This window comes from Scyliorhinus torazame, chromosome 8 (assembly GCF_047496885.1).
Source record: "Scyliorhinus torazame isolate Kashiwa2021f chromosome 8, sScyTor2.1, whole genome shotgun sequence".
NCBI lineage: Eukaryota > Metazoa > Chordata > Chondrichthyes > Carcharhiniformes > Scyliorhinidae > Scyliorhinus > Scyliorhinus torazame.
Genome location: NC_092714.1, coordinates 128,047,967 through 128,066,873, shown reverse-complemented (window position 1 = coordinate 128,066,873; position 18,907 = coordinate 128,047,967). Strand labels below are relative to the sequence as shown.

Here is an 18,907-nt window from a genome sequence, read left to right as displayed (position 1 = left end):
CTGCGATACTGGGGACCTCTGGAGCAGACCGAGATGGATCATCCACTTCTGGCTGATTGTTACAAATGCCTCAGTTTTGTCTTTTGCACCTGTGCTGGGCTCCTCCACCTTTGAAGATGGGGATATTCGTGGAACCTCCTCCTCCAGTGAGTTCTTTACTTGTCCACCACCATTCACGGCTGGATGTGGCAGCACCAGAGCTTAGAGCTGATGCGTTCATTGTGGATTCGCTAAGCTCTGTCTACTACTTGCTGCTTATGCTGTTTGGCACACAAGTAACCCTGTGTTGTCGCTTCACCAGGTTGACACTTCATTTTTCGGTATGCCTGATGTTGCTCCTGGCATGCTCTCCTGCATTCTTCATTGAACCGGGATTGATCCCCTGGTTTGGTGGTAACGGTAGAGTGGGGGATATGCCTGACCGTGAAGATGCAGATTGTGGTTGAATACAATTCTGTTGCTGCAGATGGCCCACAGCACCTCATGGAGTTGCTAGATCTGTTGGAAGTCTATCCTATTAAGCACGGTGCTAGATGGAGGTTATACTCATTGTGAAGATGGGGCTTCATCTCCACAAGGACTGTGCGGTGGTCACTTCTACCAATACTGTCATGGACAGATGCATCTGCAGCAGACAGATTGGTGAGGAGGTCAAGTATGTTTTGTCCTGTTGTTGGATCCCTCACCACCTGCTGCAGTCCAGTCTAGTAGTGATGTCCTTGAGGACCCGGACAGCTCTGTCTGTGGTGGCACTACCAAGCCACTCTTGGTGATGGACATTGAAGTCCCCCACCCTCAGCATATTCTGTGCCCTTGCCGCCCTCAGTGCTTCCTCCAAGTGGTGTTCAACATGAAGGAGTACTGATTCATCAGCGATTGGTGGCTGGTACATGGCAATCAGCAGGAGATTTCCTTGCCCATGTTTAACCTGAAGCCATGAGAATTCATGGGGTCCAGAGTTGATGTTGAGGTCTCCCATGGCAACTCCCACCTCTGCTGGGGCTGTCCTGCCAGTGAGACAGGACATACCCAGGAATAGTATAGCGGTGTCTGGGACATTGTCTGTAAGGTATGATTTTGTGAGTATGACTATGTCAGGCTATTGCTTAACTAGCCTGTGAGACAGCTCTCCCAACTTTGGCACAAGCCCCAAGATGTTAGAGGACTTTGCAAAGTCGGCAGGGTTGTGTTTGCCATTGCCGTTTTCCAGTGCTTGGTTCGATGCCAGGTGTTGCGTCCGGTTTGATTCCTTTTTTGTGGTTTTGCAGCGATTGAATACAACTGAGTGGCTTGCTAGGCCATTTCCGTGGGCATTTAAGAGTCAACCACATTGCTGTGGGTCTGGAGTCACATGTAGGCCAGACCAGGTAGGATGACAGATTTCCTTCCCTAAAAGACCAGATGGGTCATCAAAGGCACGGATATAATCACAAAGGCATAACAATGAAATTCAAGTTGGATGGAAATTAAAAGGCACATGTAGGAGAAACATGAAGAAAGGTGTTCTCATATCATTGTTCTCTTTGACAGATAACAATGATGGCCATGGATAAGTCTACAAAACAGTGACAAAAACTGCTTCATACCAAAGACAGCACAGAGCCATAGATTGATCAGGCAACAGAAGAATGCAGGATAGAAACAAACATATAGCATTGCAAGTGGAAAAGATAAAAGTAAATTATTTGCTTTTCCATATCCATCCAATGTAAACATAAATATTAAACTAGTTAATTATAATGATTATCGATCTCTGCTCAGGACACTTTGATTTAAACCTGGAGTGGGCTTCCCTAATGTCTCAGCAAAGTAAATACCTGTCAAACAGACCAGTAAGGTTTCAGGTTCAACTCCTGGTCACTTGGGTGTGGTTGCATTGGATGCCTGGTACCCATGCAATCATACCTGACAAAATGTAAATTCCATCAAGAGAATGGAAGAGAGAAAATTGATGACAATGACTAGAATATCAGAGTGAAACTGCTGTAGTAAGAATTCCCCATTCAATTTGTTTTGGAAAGTACTCAGGGAAAAATTATGTTTTAAATGGAAACTTGCTAAATTAACTTTGGTCGCTGCTCTGTTCCAGCACTGCATGAATTTCCGGTGATGTCTGGTGTAGCTGTGAATTTTTTTCAATAAATTTAATGACCATTTATCGTGCCTCTTTTCTCCCTTCCTTTAGTTATATGGATATCGAATAGTCAGGATGTTGAAATCATACCAAATATCTGACTGGCTGCTGCCTTAAAAACACTGCATAGAATCTATTCCCTACATATCTAACTTTCTGCACACCCTCTCAGTTGTACCTATTGGCATTATGAATCAATGCAAAGATGAAAGGTTGGGGAAATAGACACACACATAAAAATTCATAAAGGTCTGTCATTTCAGCATTCAATTAAGTATTTTTTATGAAGCAACAACATGTCACAATGTAAAAATATTCTGCCACCCAGCATCTCTTACAAAAGAGTAGGAGGCTTGAAACACCCAAGGACAAGACTAGAATTGAAACCATCTGTTTCATGCACATATAACCACCCTCTTTTAGAATCTAAACAAACAGAAAATTACTTTTCATTAACAGTTTACAAAAAGCATAACTTCTAAAAGACACAACAAAACTCTCTTGTAATTATACAACTGGCTTAATTTGAACACATGTAACAGTGAAGCTTAGAACCAAGTTCCTTTGAAAAACTAAAGAAACTAAGTACTTGATCTTTCTCCCTGCTACACAAGCAATAAATATCTTCTTCACCACTGCATACTATGGGATTGTTACTTTGTGAGAGGTATTTTAAGGAGCAGTTAGACAGATTTTTAATGAGTGATGAGTTGAGGGGTGATGGAAAATGGACAGTACGGTGGAGTTAAGGCTAGGATGAGATCAACCGTGATTGTATTGAATGGTAGAGTGGGCCTGAGAGGTTGAATTACCTACTCCTGCTCCTAGTTCATGTGTTCCTCAAGTTCTACTCTGGCTGATTTCACCATCCAGCTCATGGTCTGTAGCACTGTAGGTAACGGCACCACAAGCACAAATATGGTGTTCATGATCAATAAGGGGATTTCTTGAACGTCTGGGGTTATGGGGATAAGGCAGGAGAATGGGGATGAGGAACATATCAGCTATGATCGAATAGCGGAGCAGACTCGATGGGTCAAATTGCCTAATTCTTCTCCTATATATCTTATAAACTCATGTATCATTTTTTAGACAGGACATTAGACTAAAGTTTTGTCCTTTTACTCAGGTGGTATAAACAATCCAATGGTACTATTTGAGTAAGAGGAAGGAGCTCCAGAGATAACCCAGCCAACATTCAGCCCTCTGCTAAATTTACTAAAAACAGATTACCTGATAATTCATAGTTTTCAGTTTGTGCTGAGAGGAGAGCAGAACGGATTAGTGACAAATTGAGCCAGGAATAGCGAAGACTAGAGGAAGAATTAATAAATAAGAGGCAAGGCAGAAAACCTCTACAAAGTAATTTAAAACTAAATAAATGAATACTGGCATTAACAAAAGGCTCCATGAACTAAACAATATTAACTGAAAGAAATCAAATTAAATCCATCATACCCATAATTAAGTATTTTAAAAAATACATTTATACAGTATCCAATTCTTTTTTTTACAATTAAGGGGTAATTTAACGTGGCCAATTCACCTACCCGGCACATATTTTTGGGTTGTGGGGGTGAGACCCACGTAGACACAGGGAGAACGTGCAAACTCCACACGGACAGTGACCCGGGCCGAGATCGAACCCGGGTCCTCGACACCATGAGGCAGCAGTGCTAACCACTACGCCACTGTGCTGCCCCTTACCAAAATTAAGTATTAATGGTGAATCAGTTTGCAGTCAAAATAAAGAAATAAACAACTGCTGTACAGTTAACAAATAAGTACAGAGCAGAAGCAGCACAATGCTCTATTGGGGATATGATTAAAGAGAATGTTCTCTGATTGACAGGATATGACAAGTGTTTTGTTACTGTATGCAGGTGGTGGGCATTAACTGGTGATTCAATTGAATCCCTATAAATAGAAACAGACTAAAACGGTGGTTGTTGGGATGGGAGGTGTGTGCTTGTATTGTGCAGCTGTATAAAAAAAAATGTTTATATTTCATTCATCTATCGGCACTCAGGACCGGCATGTTCCTGTAGGATAAATATGGCAAATTTCGGGAACCTTGGATAACGAGAGATATTGTAGGTCTTGTCAAAAAGAAAAAGGAGGCATTTGTCAGGGCTAGAAGGCTGGGAACAGACAAAGCCTGTGTGAAATATAAGGAAAGTAGGGAGGAACTTAAGCAAGGAGTCAGGAGGGCTAAAAAGGGTCACGAAAAGTCATTGGCAAATAGGGTTAAGGAAAATCCCAAGGCTTTTTAACACGTACATAAAAAGCAAGAGGGTAGCCAGGAAAAGGGTTGGCCCACTGAAGGACAGGGGTGGGAATCTATGTGTGGAGCCAGAGGAAATGGGCGAGGTACTAAATGAATACTTTGCATCAGTATTCATCAAAGAGAAGGAATTGGTGGATGTTGAGTCGGGAGAAGGGTGTGTAGAGATCCAAAAAGACGAGGTGTTGGGCGTCTTAAAAAAATATTAAGGTGGATAAGTCCCCAGGGCCTGATGGGATCTACCCCAGAATACTGAAGGAGGCAAGAGAGGAAATTGCTGAGGCCTTGACAGAAATCTTTGGATCCTCACCGTCTTCAGGTAATATCCCGGAGGACTGGAGAATAGCCAATGTTGTTCCTTTGTTTAAGAAGGGTAGCAAGGATAATCCAGGGAACTACAGGCCGGTGAGCCTTACATAAGTGGTAGGGAAATTACTGGAGAGAATTCTTCGAGACAGGATTTACTCCCATTTGGAAGCAAGTGGATGTATTAGCGAGAGGCAGCACAGTTTTGTGAAGGGGAGGTCGTGTCTCACTAACTTGAGGAGGTCACAAAGATGGTTGATGCAGGTAGGGCAGTGGATGTTGTCTATATGGACTTCAGTAAAGCCTTTGACAAGGTCCCTCAGGGCAGACTGGTACAAAAGGTGAAGTCACACGGGATCAGAGGTGAGCTGGCAAGATGGATACAGAACTGGCTAGGTCATAGAAGGCAGAGAGTAGCAATGGAAGGGTGCTTTTCTGATTGGAGGGCTGTGACTAGTGGTGTTCCGCAGGGATCAGTGCTGGGACCTTTGCTGTTCGTAGTATATATAAATGATTTGGAGGAAAATGTAACTGGTCTGATTAGTAAGTTTGCGGACGACACAAAGGTTGGTGGAATTGCGGATAGTGATGAGGACTGTCAGAGATACAGCAGGATTTAGATTGTTTGGAGACTTGGGCGGAGAGATGGGAGATGGAGTTTAATCCGGACAAATATGAGGTAATGCATTTTGGAAGGTCTAATACAGGTAGAGAATATACAGTGAATGGTAGAATCCTCAAGAGTATTGACAGTCAGAGAGATCTAGGTGTACAGGTCCACAGGTCATTGAAAGGGGCAACACAGGTGGAGAAGGTAGTCAAGAAGGCATACGGCATGCTTGCCTTCATTGGCCGGGGCATTGAGTATAAGAATTGGCAAGTCATGTTGCAGCTGTATAGAACCTTAGTTAGGCCACACTTGGAGTATAGTGTTCAATTCTGATCGCCACACTACCAGAAGGATGTGGAGGCTTTAGAGAGGGTGCAGAAGAGATTTACCAGGATGTTGCCTGGTATGGAGGGCATTAGCTATGAGGATAGGTTGATAAACTCGGTTTGTTCTGACTGGAACGATGGAGGTTGAGGGGCGAGCTGATAGAGGTCTACAAAATTATGAGGGGCATAGACAGAGTGGATAGTCAGAGACTTTTCCCAGGGTAGAAGGGTCATTTACTGGGGGACATAGGTTAAAAGTGCGAGGGGCAAGGTTTAGAGATGTACAAGGCAAGTTTTTTTTTGTTTTTTTTTTACACAGAAGGTAGTGGGTGCCTGAAACATGCTGCCGGAGGAGGTGGTGAAAGCAGGGACGATAGTGATGTTTACATGAATAGGATGGAAATAGAGGGATACAGACCCTGGAAGTGTAGAAGATTTTAGTTTGGACGGGCAGCATGGTCGGCGCAGGCTTGGAGGGCTGAAGGGCCTGTTCCTGTGCTGTACTTTTCTTTGTTCTTTGTATAAGCAATAACTTTCTGCAACAATGCTCTAATCCAGAAAACCAGTTGAAGAATAGAATTGGAGATAACCTTCACATACTTTTATATTTATTTACACAATTACACATTACAAGCATGGCATTATTCCATTGATCTGTATAGGGACCTTAGTTTTCCACAATACATATTAATGCCATGGATTAAAGAATGGAGAGATGTGTAAAGAAGTTTGAGATAGCACTAAATTAGGAGTAAGAAATTTAGATGGGAGCAAAAATGTTACAATGGGATGCATAGATTAAACAAGATGCCAGAACTTTGTCAGATTGAATTCCACAACAGGAACCGCGAGGTCATTTTTATTTTTGAGCCCAAGGAAGATAAATCAGAATAATTTCTGAATAGTAAAAGAGTAGGAACTGTGCAGGAACAAAAGTATTTGGATTCAATTCTTTCGAATCTAGAGCATAATTTTTTGTAAAGCAATTAACCAATGGAACATTGGCCTTGATTTCAAGGAGATTGCAATACAATGGTGAGGAAGTAATGCTTCACTTTTACAAAGCCTTGTTCAGACCCCATCAGAGTGCCTCAGAGAAAAAAATACTACATTGACCTTGGAGGAGGCACTGCACAGATTTCCCCGAATGATGCCTGGGCTTAAAGATTAAATTATAAATACAACATACATAAACTTGACTTGCATCAAATGATAGAGGGATTTGATGGGGTAGAGTCTAAAAGATATTTCCTCCGAGGGGAATCCAGAACAAAAAGACATAACCTTAAAATTAGAGCTAGGCCAATTTGGGAGTGAAATCAGGGAGAATTGTTCAAACAAGGATCTTGTACGGACCTATCGCCTCCAAAAAGCTGTGGATGTTATGTCAATTACAAGATTGAAATCATTTGCTCAGTTAAGATACAAGGGAACATGGACCCAATACTTCTAAATGGAGCTGAGACACAGAACAGCTATTATACCACTGAATGATGTATTACAATCCTGGACCAGACCCCAACAGTTGCAAGGATACCCGACAGAAACCTGAATGTTTACTTAATTTGTAAGGAAAGGATACTTCGCTCCAGAGTGATACCACACACAAATCGGGATACGGTGTATTAAAACAAACTTTATTACTAACGCAGTATTACTAACTTTATCATAAAGAAAATAGCTTACTGTCATAACCCCACGAGGACCACGTGGAAATCATTAATCTCCCTGCTGGACTTCTGGAACACGAGTTTCCTGTGTAGGCCACACAGCTCGACACAAATGACCATAAAAGACGGCCCAAAGCAGGGCCTGGAGTGGTTAGTTCTCCCAACAAGGACTGTACTGGAAGTGAGTTGCTGCCTTAAGCAGAATATTGTATATAGTTAGATAAACCTCACTTCTCTTACCGCTGGCTTCCTCAAGTTACTAAGCTGGCGACGAGGGAAAAAGGAAACTCCGGACTCGCTTGTGGAACCGCCTGTTAATTTGCTTTCATAGAGTGTAGAGTCATAATAGTTCAACATGCCGCTATTCGGCAAATTTGAAGCCTTTGATGCAAGCCTGTTAGACTAGAACCAGTATGTGGAGCGGATGAGGCGTTTCTTCCAGCCGAATAGGATTTTGGGGGAAGATACTCAGAAAGTCATCCTCCTGCTCGCCCGCGGGGACCTGACTTTTGGGACCATAAAAAGTCTGACTTATCGGTCTGCACGGGTCTCCAAATTCTTTGATGAGCTGGTCACTTTGGTTTCTGAATGACCCCAAGCCTTCCGTCATTATGCAGTGGTATCATTTTAATATAACGTTGTGGTCTCCAGGTGAATCAGTCACTAACCTCTTGACCCGCCTAAGACATCTAGCTGAACAGAGAGAGTTTGGGCCGTCCCTCCCAGAAATGTTGAGGGATAGGCTAGTGTGCGGTATAAACAACACAACTACTCAGAGCAAGTTGTTGGCAGAGCCCACCTTGGATTTGAAATAGGCCATCGAGCTTTCGCTGTGCCGAGAGCACGTGGAGAAAGGAGTGCAGAAACTGCAGGGGTCCATAGTTTAGCTCGCCCTTCATTTCGAACTCCTCTGCATCAAGGGCAGTGCCGGTCTGACCAGACCTCCTCCAAAAGGACAGCCCCAGAGGCAACTCCGCAGCTGGGCCAGGACCGCAAGAGCTGCCGCTGACAGTGAGGAGTTGGGGGAGGGGTATACCTCCCCCGAGGATGAAGGCGAGAGCTGTCCACATTGTCAAATGTGTGGTCGGAGAACTCATGATGGTCAGAGCCACCAGTTTCGGTGCAGAGAACAGCATCCACAGCAGCCAAGATCACCATGAACAACGGCCTTGCATGTGAGTCCCCCGGATGAGGAGTACTGTTTAATGCAGCTGAACTGCATCACAGCCTCGAAGGTAGCACTGATCCGGGTCACGTTACAAGTCAATGGTTACCCCGTGATAATGGAAATGGATGTTGGCGCTGTTGTCTCCATCGTGGACCATCACACATTTTGCCGACTTCGCACATGGATCATGCCGTTGACATTGCGCAACACCAAAGGGAGGTTAGCAACCTATACCAGTGAGCCTTAGAATATCGTGGGGACGGCACACAGCACAGTGGTTAGCACTGGGACTATGGCGCTGAGGACCTGGGTTCAAATCCCGGCCTTGGGTCACTGTCCCTGTGGAGTTTGCACACTCTCCCAGTGTCTGCATGGGTTTCACCCCCACAACGCAAAGATGTGCAGGTTAGGTAGATTGGCCACGCTAAATTGCCCCTTAATTGGAAAAAAGGTATTTGGGTACTCTTAAATTTATTTTTTTTAAAAACAAAATAAAGAATATCGTGGGGACCACCGTGACTCCAGTAATGCATGGGCAGCAGTCGATCCATCTTCCCTTGGTTGTGGTGTAGGGATCGGGGCCAAATTTGTTGGGACGAGACTGGTTACGAGTTCTCTGTTACAAGTGGCAACAGGTTTTTCAGATGGGTACCAGGAATCTATACGATGTACTGTGCAAACACCCCAAAATGATCCAGGAGGGTCTGGGCACGAGAAAGGGTGCCAAGGCCCATATCTATGTGGATCCTCCTGAATGTTCAGCCCTGATATTGTAGGGCGAGGGCTGTTCCTTATGCATTACTTGCCAAGGTTAACGTGGAGATTCGGTGCCTGCAAGATCTGGGGGTCATACGCCCGGTGCAGTTTGCGGAATGGGCCGTACCTGTGGTGCCTGTAATGAAGCCAAACAATTCTGTTTGACTCTGTGGAGATTTCAAGCTCACAGTGAACAGAACTTTTCGACTAGACTGGTACCCGATGCAGAGGGTGGAGTATTTTACACAAAACTGGTTGGAGGAAGCTTGACATGAGCCACGTTTATTTACAGGTGGAGCTAGACCTGGAGTCCAGGAAGTTTGCAACCACAAACGCTCATTTGGGGTGATCTGAATACAGCCATCTCCCATTTGGGGTTTCATCGGCCCTGGCGATTTTCCAAAGTGTAATGGAGAATATCTTGCAGGGACTGCTGAAGGTGGCCGTCTATCTGGATGATGTGCTCATCACGCGCATCACAGAGAAGGAGCACATGGACAACTTGCATGAAGTGCTCAGGTGATTTTCCCAAGTAGGCGGCCTGCTAAAGAGGAGCAAGTGTGTGTTCCAAGCCAGAGCGGTGATCTATTAGGTTACAGGGTGGACAGGGATCGTATCCACCCGGTGGAAGATAAGGTTTGGGCAATAAAAGGGTCCTCGATCCCAAAGAATGCCACGGAGCTCCGGTCATTCCTAGGCCTCATTAACTACGATAGGAAGTTCATTGCAAATCTGGCCACTTTATAATATAATTATCTTTATTGTCACAAGTAGGCTTACATTAATACCGCAATGAAGTTACTGTGAAAAGACCCTAGTCGCCACATTCCGGCGCCTGTTCGAGTACACAGAAGGAGAATTCAGAATGTCCAAATTACCTAACAGCACGTCTTTCAGGGCTTATAGGAGGAAAGCAGAGCACCCGGAGGAAACCCACGCAGACACAGGTAGAACATGCAGACTCCACACAGACAGTGACTCAAGCTGGCAATCGAACCTGGGACCCTGGAGCTGTGGTGCAACAGTGCTAACCACTGTGGTACCGTGCCGCCCGGCTCCGTTCCACATATTATTGAGGAAGGACCAGGAGTAGTTCTGGGGTGCTTCACAGGATATAACATTTGCCTGACGAAAAGTTGTCTGTCATCCACCAGCTCCTCACGCACTATGATTCGGCTTGGTCTCTAATCTTGACATACAATGCCTCCCCCTACGACATTGGGGTGATGCTTGCCCACGGATGGGATGATGGCACGGAAACCCCATTGCATTTGCTTCAAGGGTACTGGTGGACAGAGAGCGCGTTTAATGCTCAAATCGAGTAGGATGGCTTTGAGGTCATTTTTGGCATCAAGAACTTCTACCAGCATGTTTATGGACAGCATTTCTCCAGTGACAGACCACAAGCCTTTGCTCGGCCTCCTTCGGGAAGATAAGGAAATCCCACGTATCGCATCAGCTAGAATTCAGCGGTGGCTGCTTCTGCTTGTCGCCTATGAATATTTGTTTCGACACAACTGGGTACGCAGATTGCCAATGTCGACACCCTCAGCCGTCTACTGGTGCCCGTGAATGCCCCGTCCCTACCAGTGGCGGATGAGATGGTTGCAACTCTCAAAGTAATGGATACATTGTCGGTAACAGCTATTCAGGTGCACGCATCGATGTAATGGGATCCGGGACTGGCAAAACTTTGACTCATGCTGTTGAGCGGCAGTGAAAAGTGGGTCCTTCCTTACAGCTCTCCAGCCTTTTGCCCAGGAGTTCTCGAAACGTAGCATAGAAGATGGCATCGTATTGTGGGGAGCTCGCATGGTCATCCCACCACAGGGTCAGGAAACCCTGTTGCAGGACCTTCAGGGTGGTCACCCAGGCACCTCTAAGATGAAGATGTTGGCTGGTAGTTAGGACTGGTGGTCCGGCATCAATGGGGATATCTAGAAGGTTGTGAGCAACTGCCCGCCATGCCAGGAGCATCAGAAGCTCCAGTCTGCAACCACCCTTCACCTCTGGGAATGGCCAGGACGGTCGTGGGTGCGTCTACATGTGGATTTCACAGGTCCATTCATGGGTCCATGTTCCACTTTACTGTAGATGCCCACTGGAGGTGGCTAGAGATGTACACAATGGCCTTAACAGCATTTAGTACCTATGGGATCCCTCAGGTCCCTAACAGATAATGGGACGCCATTCACAAGTGAAGAATTTGGCGTGTTTACAAAGTGAAACAGCATTCAGCATATTCAAACCGACCTAATATCATTCCCCCCTCCAACGGATTGGCGGAAAGAGTGGTCCAGACCTTCAAAATGGGCATAAAAAATCCACGTGTTCCATGGGCACAAGGCTGGTGCAGTTCCTTTTTAATTACCCTACAACACCTGTTGATGGGCCAATGACTTAGAATCCAGTTGAGTCTCACGTTTCCGAGTTTCGGCAGGAAAGCGGAGGTCCAGCAGGAGACACAGATAAGGCATCACAACTTGAGGACGTGAGGGCGGAAATTTCACTCAGGGGATGCAAACCATGCCAGCAATTGTGGTGACAGAACACTTTGGCTTCCAGGTGTCATGCTGGAGACAACGGGTCTGGTCTTGTACAAACTCCAGGTTTAGGGGAGAGTTCAGCAAAAGCACTTGTACCACCTGAAGAAGCGTGAACTTGCGCTTTAGGGCGTCCGACCAGCAGTATTGGCACATCCTCCGTCCCAGGCACCACCCCTCGGCTAGGGGACCCAGCTGTCTGGATCACAGCGTCCACTCCAGCAGGGGGAGTATGAGTCAGAGATGGACACCGATGTGTCCATACCAGTGGGTGACAACGTGTCCAGAACTGAGGTCCCGGCAATAACTCTTCCAAGATCAGCCAGGAAGCTGCGGTCGACCAACCAATACACTCCGCCCGACCAAGGACCTCCGCAGGCGGAAGCACAGCCACAGGCAACGTGGCACAGAAGGCCCCCACCATTGGCAGCTGAAGGGCGACTTTCAAACTTTTGGTGGGAGAGGGGTGCGCGGAGGAATGTTATAACCCCTATGAGGGCCATGGAGAAATTGTTGATGATCGCCCTGTAGGACCGTGGAGTACGAGCTTCCAGATAGGGAGCGGAGACCACCCAGTTGGAATTCATTACAAACAAACATTAAAACCTGCCCAAAGCATGGCCTGGTGTGGTTAGTTCTCCCAGCAAGGACTATACTGGGAGCGAGTTACTGCCTTGAGCAGAACATTGTATATAGTCAAATAAAGCTCTGTTTTCTTCATGCTGACTTCCTCAAGTTACCAAACTTACAATTACCAGTTAAACAACGCTCAACTATGACAATGAAACACTAAATCCTAATTGCGGTCTTTCGTCCATTCGAGTAAAACCCATCTCAGGTCAAAATCCACTTTTAAATGCAGTTAGCCAACCCAGGAAAACTTGCAATTAATAGATGCCTTGGATAAAGACTGAGAGAGATCCTTCAGGGAACAGCTTGCAGGCTCTTGTCTGTGTCAGACTGCTATTTAACCTGCCAGCCTTTTCAGAAAATGCTGTTCTGTTCATAGGTAAAACTCTTTTTAATTAAACTGTTTTGAGAGAAACTGCTGGTCTGTCCACAGTCAAGTCTTTAACTGAACTGGAACTCCAGAAACTGCTAGTCTATTCACATGCAGATCTAAACTGAACTCCCAAGCAGATCTAAACTGAACTCCCAAACAAACTCAACACCCGATTGCTTAAGCTCCTGGTTCATCCAATTAACTACGTCATTTTACTAAGCTCAACACAATGTTTTGAATTATCTACTTCTCGGGGAACCATCTTCATTTAAACAAAATTCTACTAGCCCAACTTTTACTATGTTTTAATTGGACCTCTTGTAGCCACAACATCTGTCTGTCTTGCAAATCAGGTTTTTTAAACTACTTCTGCAGCAGTCATACACATACTAACCCAGGCTTATAACCCTTACTGCACCAAATACATATAATAGAATATATCTGAAATTCCTCTATTTATCACAGGTGGAACAGGCACGAAAGGCTGGATGGCATGCTCTTTTCTGTTTGTGGAACCTGCTTTTATGTTGCATTTAAAAAATAATATATTGGTTATAAAGCACTTTCAGGATCAGAAAGATATGAAAAATGTTTGCTATGATCCCAGTTGATATTATAACTGGGATGGGAATATGCCAGAACGGAACCTTGGCTCAAAAAAAACATAACTTTTACCTTTTTCATCAAAACATGGAGGAACTTAGTCACAGGGCCACTAATTTATTTGAACTAAAAAGACATTTATTAAACATTTACTCCTTTACTCCACCCTTTATGTCAACAAATGCACACAGGTTTTAAGATCAACATGGATGATAAAATACATTTGAAGTTACAATTGTCTCATTGACACACAAAGTCCCTTTGACGCACCCAAGATGACTGTGGTCAAATACACATTCCTTTCTAAGATCCAAAGTGAAGGTCTGTGCATGCCTCCTCAGAATCCCCCAATATAATTGTCATATAAGAGTTTCTAAACTCTAATCCCCAAAATACATTTTACAATGTTGTCTCAAAATCATGCTTTTCCTTAGCGGTTTGCATTCCGAAATCAAGTTCATGTTTTCCAAAAACTCTTGTGAACAGAGCTTTGGCTCTATTTTCACCTGTGAATCCACTCCAGGATTTTAAACCAACCCTTCAGGATTCCTTGGTCTTGGCTGACTTCCATTGTTACACAAACTCTGATATCCAGTCAATACAGTGTTCCCAATTACTTTAAAAATTCTTTCGTAGACATTCCACCCTTTAGGATTACTTTTGAAAACTTGAGGATTACTTTATAAACCCATCTTCTCACCAGTTGATTCCTTCTTCGCTTTGTCTGTGGTGCTCATGAACAGTATCCTGTCTATTTCCAGGTTTCCAGAATCAACCATCCTTTAGTTTCTCTGAAGCTTGCTTTCATGCACATTATCCCATTGCCTCAAGCTGAGCTGAGAGATGTTTCCTCTCTGGCTCTCTTTCTGCTATGGCTTTTAGTTAAGAAAAAATTAAAAACAACGGAAAGTTTTTTGTTTTACCTTAACCTGAGCCTCTAGTTGCTAAGGAATGCCTGCATGCTTCTGCTAGCCTATTGACTTTTCACAGAAAAATCCCATTTGGAATTGAAACCAACCCCTATACAAACAAAGAACAAAGAAAAGTACAGCACAGGAACAGGCCCTTCAGCCCTCCAAGCCTGTGCCGACCATGCTGCCCATCTAAACTAAAATCTTCTACACTTCCACGGTCCGTATCCCTCTATTCCCATCCTATTCATGTATTTGTCAAGATGCCCCTTAAATGTCACTATTGCCCCTGCTTTCATCACCTCCTCCGGCAGCGAGTTCCAGGCACCCACTACCTTCTGTGTAAAAAACCTGCTTCGTACATCTCCTCTAAACCTTGCCCCTCGCACCTTAAACCTATGCCCCCTAGTAATTGACCACTCTACCCTGGGAAAAAGTCTCTGACTATTCACTCTGTCTATGCCCCTCATAATTTTCTAGACCTCTATCAGTTCACCCCTCAACCTCCGTCATTCCAGCGAAAACAAACCAAGTTTATTCAACCTCTTATTATAGCTAATGCCCTCCATACCAGGCAACATCCTGGTAAATCTCTTCTGCACCCTCTCTAAAGCTTCCATCCTTCTGGCAATGTGGCGACCAGAATTGAACACTATACTCCAGGTGTGGCCTAACTAAGGTTCTATACAGCTGCAACACGACTTCCAATTTTTATACTCAATGCCCCGGCCAATGAAGGCAAGCATGCCATATGCCTTCTTGACTACCTTCTCCACCTGTGTTGCCCCTTTCAGTGACCTGTGGACCTGTACACCTAGATCTCTCTGACTGTCAATATTCTTGAGGGTTCTACCATTCACTGATATTCCCCACCTGTATTAAACTTTCCAAAATGCATTACCTCATATTTGTCCGGATTAAACTCCATCTGCCACCTCTCCGCCCAAGTCTCCAAACGATCTAAATCCTGCTGTATCCTCTGACAGTCCTCATCGCTATCCCAGGTCCCAGCACTGATCCCTGCGGAACACCACTAGTTACAGCCCTCCAATCAGAAAAGCACCCTTCCATTGCTAATCTCTGCCTTCTGTGACCTAACCAGTTCTGTATCCATCTTGCCAGCTCACCTCTGATCCTTTGTGACTTCACCTTTTGTACCAGTCTGCCATAAGGGACCTTGTCAAAGACCTTACTGAAGCCCATATAGGCAACATCCACTGCCCTGCCTGCATCAATCATCTTTGTGACCTCCTTGAAAAACACCTTTGTCCGGCATGAATCTAACTACAGGTTCCTTCACAGAAACATTAAATTAAACCAGTTAAACTATACCGTATTTCTACTGTTTACCAATACAAATATAGCTCCTTTAAAACTATCTTTGTTTCCCTATCAGTTCATGTAAATGGGTTTTCTTTACTCCTTTTGAAAGGCCCAAGGATACTATAGTCTGTTCTGCACTTCTCCACAGCCATTAATGGTTTTCAGTGACATTTTCTCTTTCTAGGCAATGATTAATACCGTGTCATGTTCCATCATTTACTCAACCAAAGAATAGGTGAGTGCCTCGTCAACCTGGGGAAGTTATGCTTGAATACAAATGTGTGACCCTCTAGTGTTTAACTTTCCTTTTCATCATATCCTTCGTTCAAGGATCACAATTTTTGTTGATTATAGGTTTTGAAACAGTACACCAACAGAGCCTAAATTAAACACTGCAAGATAAAATTTGAGCTCTGAATAGTTGTGACCTTGTTATATATCCACACTTGAAGAATTTGTGTAAATGTAGTTACACACTACCTATAAACGAACCATGGCCCATAAATTGCTGAAATATCTTGAATTCAGCACTCAAAGGAGGAATTTGTTGTCCTCACCTTTCAACTCTAATTAATTGTGTGCCTCAAATTGCGATCAGTACAAGTTGTAATGGCACAGCAATGTCAATGTCAAATGAACATCGGATTATTTAAATAAAGTTCATCATTAAAGTACATGCAGGAAAGTATTTGCATGGGAATATGCAACTCTAAGTCAATTTGCCTTTGCACAACACATATCAAAAAAGCAACATTTTGCCAAAGATCCTGATTGAAATAGCTTTTTTGTGTTATTTGTGAAATTAGGACAGCAATTGTTAATCACCTATGAATTAACTCATAATTTTTGAGGGGAAAAGGGAGTTGGGGAACTGTAAATTCCAACAACCTGATATGAATTTGACTCCCATCCAGAATCAATTTAACAATTCAACCAAATATTTTAATCTGTAATCTGGTGCAGAGAAATTATATCCTTGCTAACTAGTTTAAAGTGATGATGTGGAGATGCCGGCATTGGACTGGGGTGAGCACAGTACGAAGTCTTACAACACCAGGTTAAAGTCCAACAGGTTTGTTTCGATGTCACTAGCTTTCGGAGCGCTGCTCCTTCCTCAGGTGAAGGAGCAGCGCTCCAAAAGCTAGTGACATCGAAACAAACCTGTTGGACTTTAACCTGGTGTTGTAAGACTTCGTACTAGTTTAAAGTGAACAGCTGTTGAAACAGAATATTCCTCAATAACAAGCCATTAAATAGTAGACCTAACTTTCTTCAGCACGCTTTATTCGTTTTAACAGCTTAAATTAATAAATTTCTTGATACTTATGGGGAGGTTGATAGCAAGCTCGAGTTGTTTGGAAGCTAACGGTGGAGCAGCACAAAATGTAGGTAATTTGTGGCAATGCAAATCTCATGCAGTGTCGCTTTCTCCTCACATGTAGCTGAATTTTTTTTGATACACTAATAACATGTACCCTTAATGAGCCCTCATTTTTCCAACAAGTTATGAGCTATATGAATAAAGCATAGTGTGTGTTTTTCAGAGTTAAAAAAATTATTACTTAATGTTGCCACAAAAATGTGTGCATACGTGAAAATCTTGGCTACAAACCTTTAAAGAAAACTACCTTGAAGCAGCTTCATGCTTTTGCAAGTTGATAATCATTTTCAAGCAGAAAGATATCTTTAAGTCATATATAAATATAACTCGACATCCAAAATCAACCAACCCTACTTGCTGAATCTTGAACTCCTTTGACAAGCATGCTTCAAGATATGCACAAGGTCATAACTAACCAAAAGTCCTGTGATTGAAATCCCTTATTATGGTTGCTAAATATTGGAGTGGTTTCAAAGGCAGACTTGATAAGTTGTGTCCACACAAAGAATTCTGCCACCAGTGATTCACAGAAAGGATTGCTACCGTATGCAAAAGGCACCTCCCGACCCATTGATGTATCAAGGCCTTGATAATTTTCTTTTATTTAAAAACACGTCAACTCCTTCAGCCAACCTTGTAATGAGTCATGTCTAAGGAAATTGGTCAATGCAACATATAAGCAGAGGTATAAAATACAAAGGCCAGTAAGTTATGCAAAACATTTTTAAAATACTAGTTCAGCCCCAGATGGAGTATTGTGCCCAATTGGAGTATCTGGGCACCACACATCAGGAGGGATGTCAACGTAAAGAAGAAATTTACTAGAATAGTTCCATGGATTAAGGTATTAGTTACAGATAGGCTGTCCTCCTCAAAAGAGAGATGGCTAAAATATTTAAGTGGTGTTTATAATCAGAAAGGCTTTAGACAGAGTAAATAAAGGAAAAACTGTTTCCACTAGCTGAAGGATTGAAAAGCAGATAGCACAGATTAAGGTGATGAGCAAAAGAGCCAGAGATGACATAAGAAAAAAAAACTTTGTTTGGCAAACAAATACTTAAGATATAGAAAGCAATGCCAAAAAGGTGGTGGATAAATTCAATAGTAGCCTTCAGAAAGGAATTAGAAAAATAATGGAAAGAGAGGAAATTGCAGGTTAATATTGAAAGTGGATAGGATGTCAATGTCTTATTAATCATATTGTTAAAGTTGAATGGCAATCACTTGGTTAAATGACAATTACATTGTTAAATAGGTGAGGGGCATTAGTCCACCTATAAATGGATATTGTCTTCAGATTGCTTAATTTAGTTTAATTGGTTTAACCCCAAAATAGTATAAATGGGGACAGCTGAACCCTTAGGTGAGGAAGAATTGAGAGACAATGAGTTGGCTGTCTTGAAATAAACCTGTTTAAGGTACAAGCTAGCTTTGGATTCATGCTTGCTCAGCATTTAATTATTGGAACTTAACAGGAGAGGGACTAAGTAGACTGGTCTTTGCAAGACGTAGCTCAAACTTGATGAGCCAAATACCGTGCCATACTACACTATGATTCTAATTGAGTTGCGCACTCTCCATCTGCAGTCTACAAAAGCATTTGATAAAATTTACAGTTGCATCTAATAGACCATTACTTAGTTGGATCTAGCATCCAGAATATCTACTTTGATCAGAGAACCAATATGTTCATTGAATATGGAAAATGTCTGAAGAAGAATTCAAGAATGACTTACCAAAATCGCATAACTTTAACATATCATTGTGGCTGATTAAAAGATTTTCTGGCTTGATGTCTAAAAAAAGAACATATTACCACAGTTAGCTAACCAGGACTTGAAATAGGATCTCATTGACCGACAGATGTGAAGAATTAATCTTCCTCACGA

At 43.2% G+C, this 18,907-nt stretch overlaps 1 protein-coding gene across 2 annotated transcripts in view; it reads right to left on the bottom strand.

The window, feature by feature from the left end:
• cdkl5 (cyclin dependent kinase like 5) overlaps nt 1–18,907 on the bottom strand; it is a 273,738-nt gene that overhangs the window by 116,959 nt on the left and 137,872 nt on the right. For both annotated transcript variants that reach the window (XM_072514173.1, XM_072514174.1), the window contains exon 7: nt 18,755–18,814. In XM_072514173.1, coding sequence (XP_072370274.1) covers nt 18,755–18,814 — 60 coding nt within the window. The remainder of the gene's footprint in view (nt 1–18,754; nt 18,815–18,907) is intronic.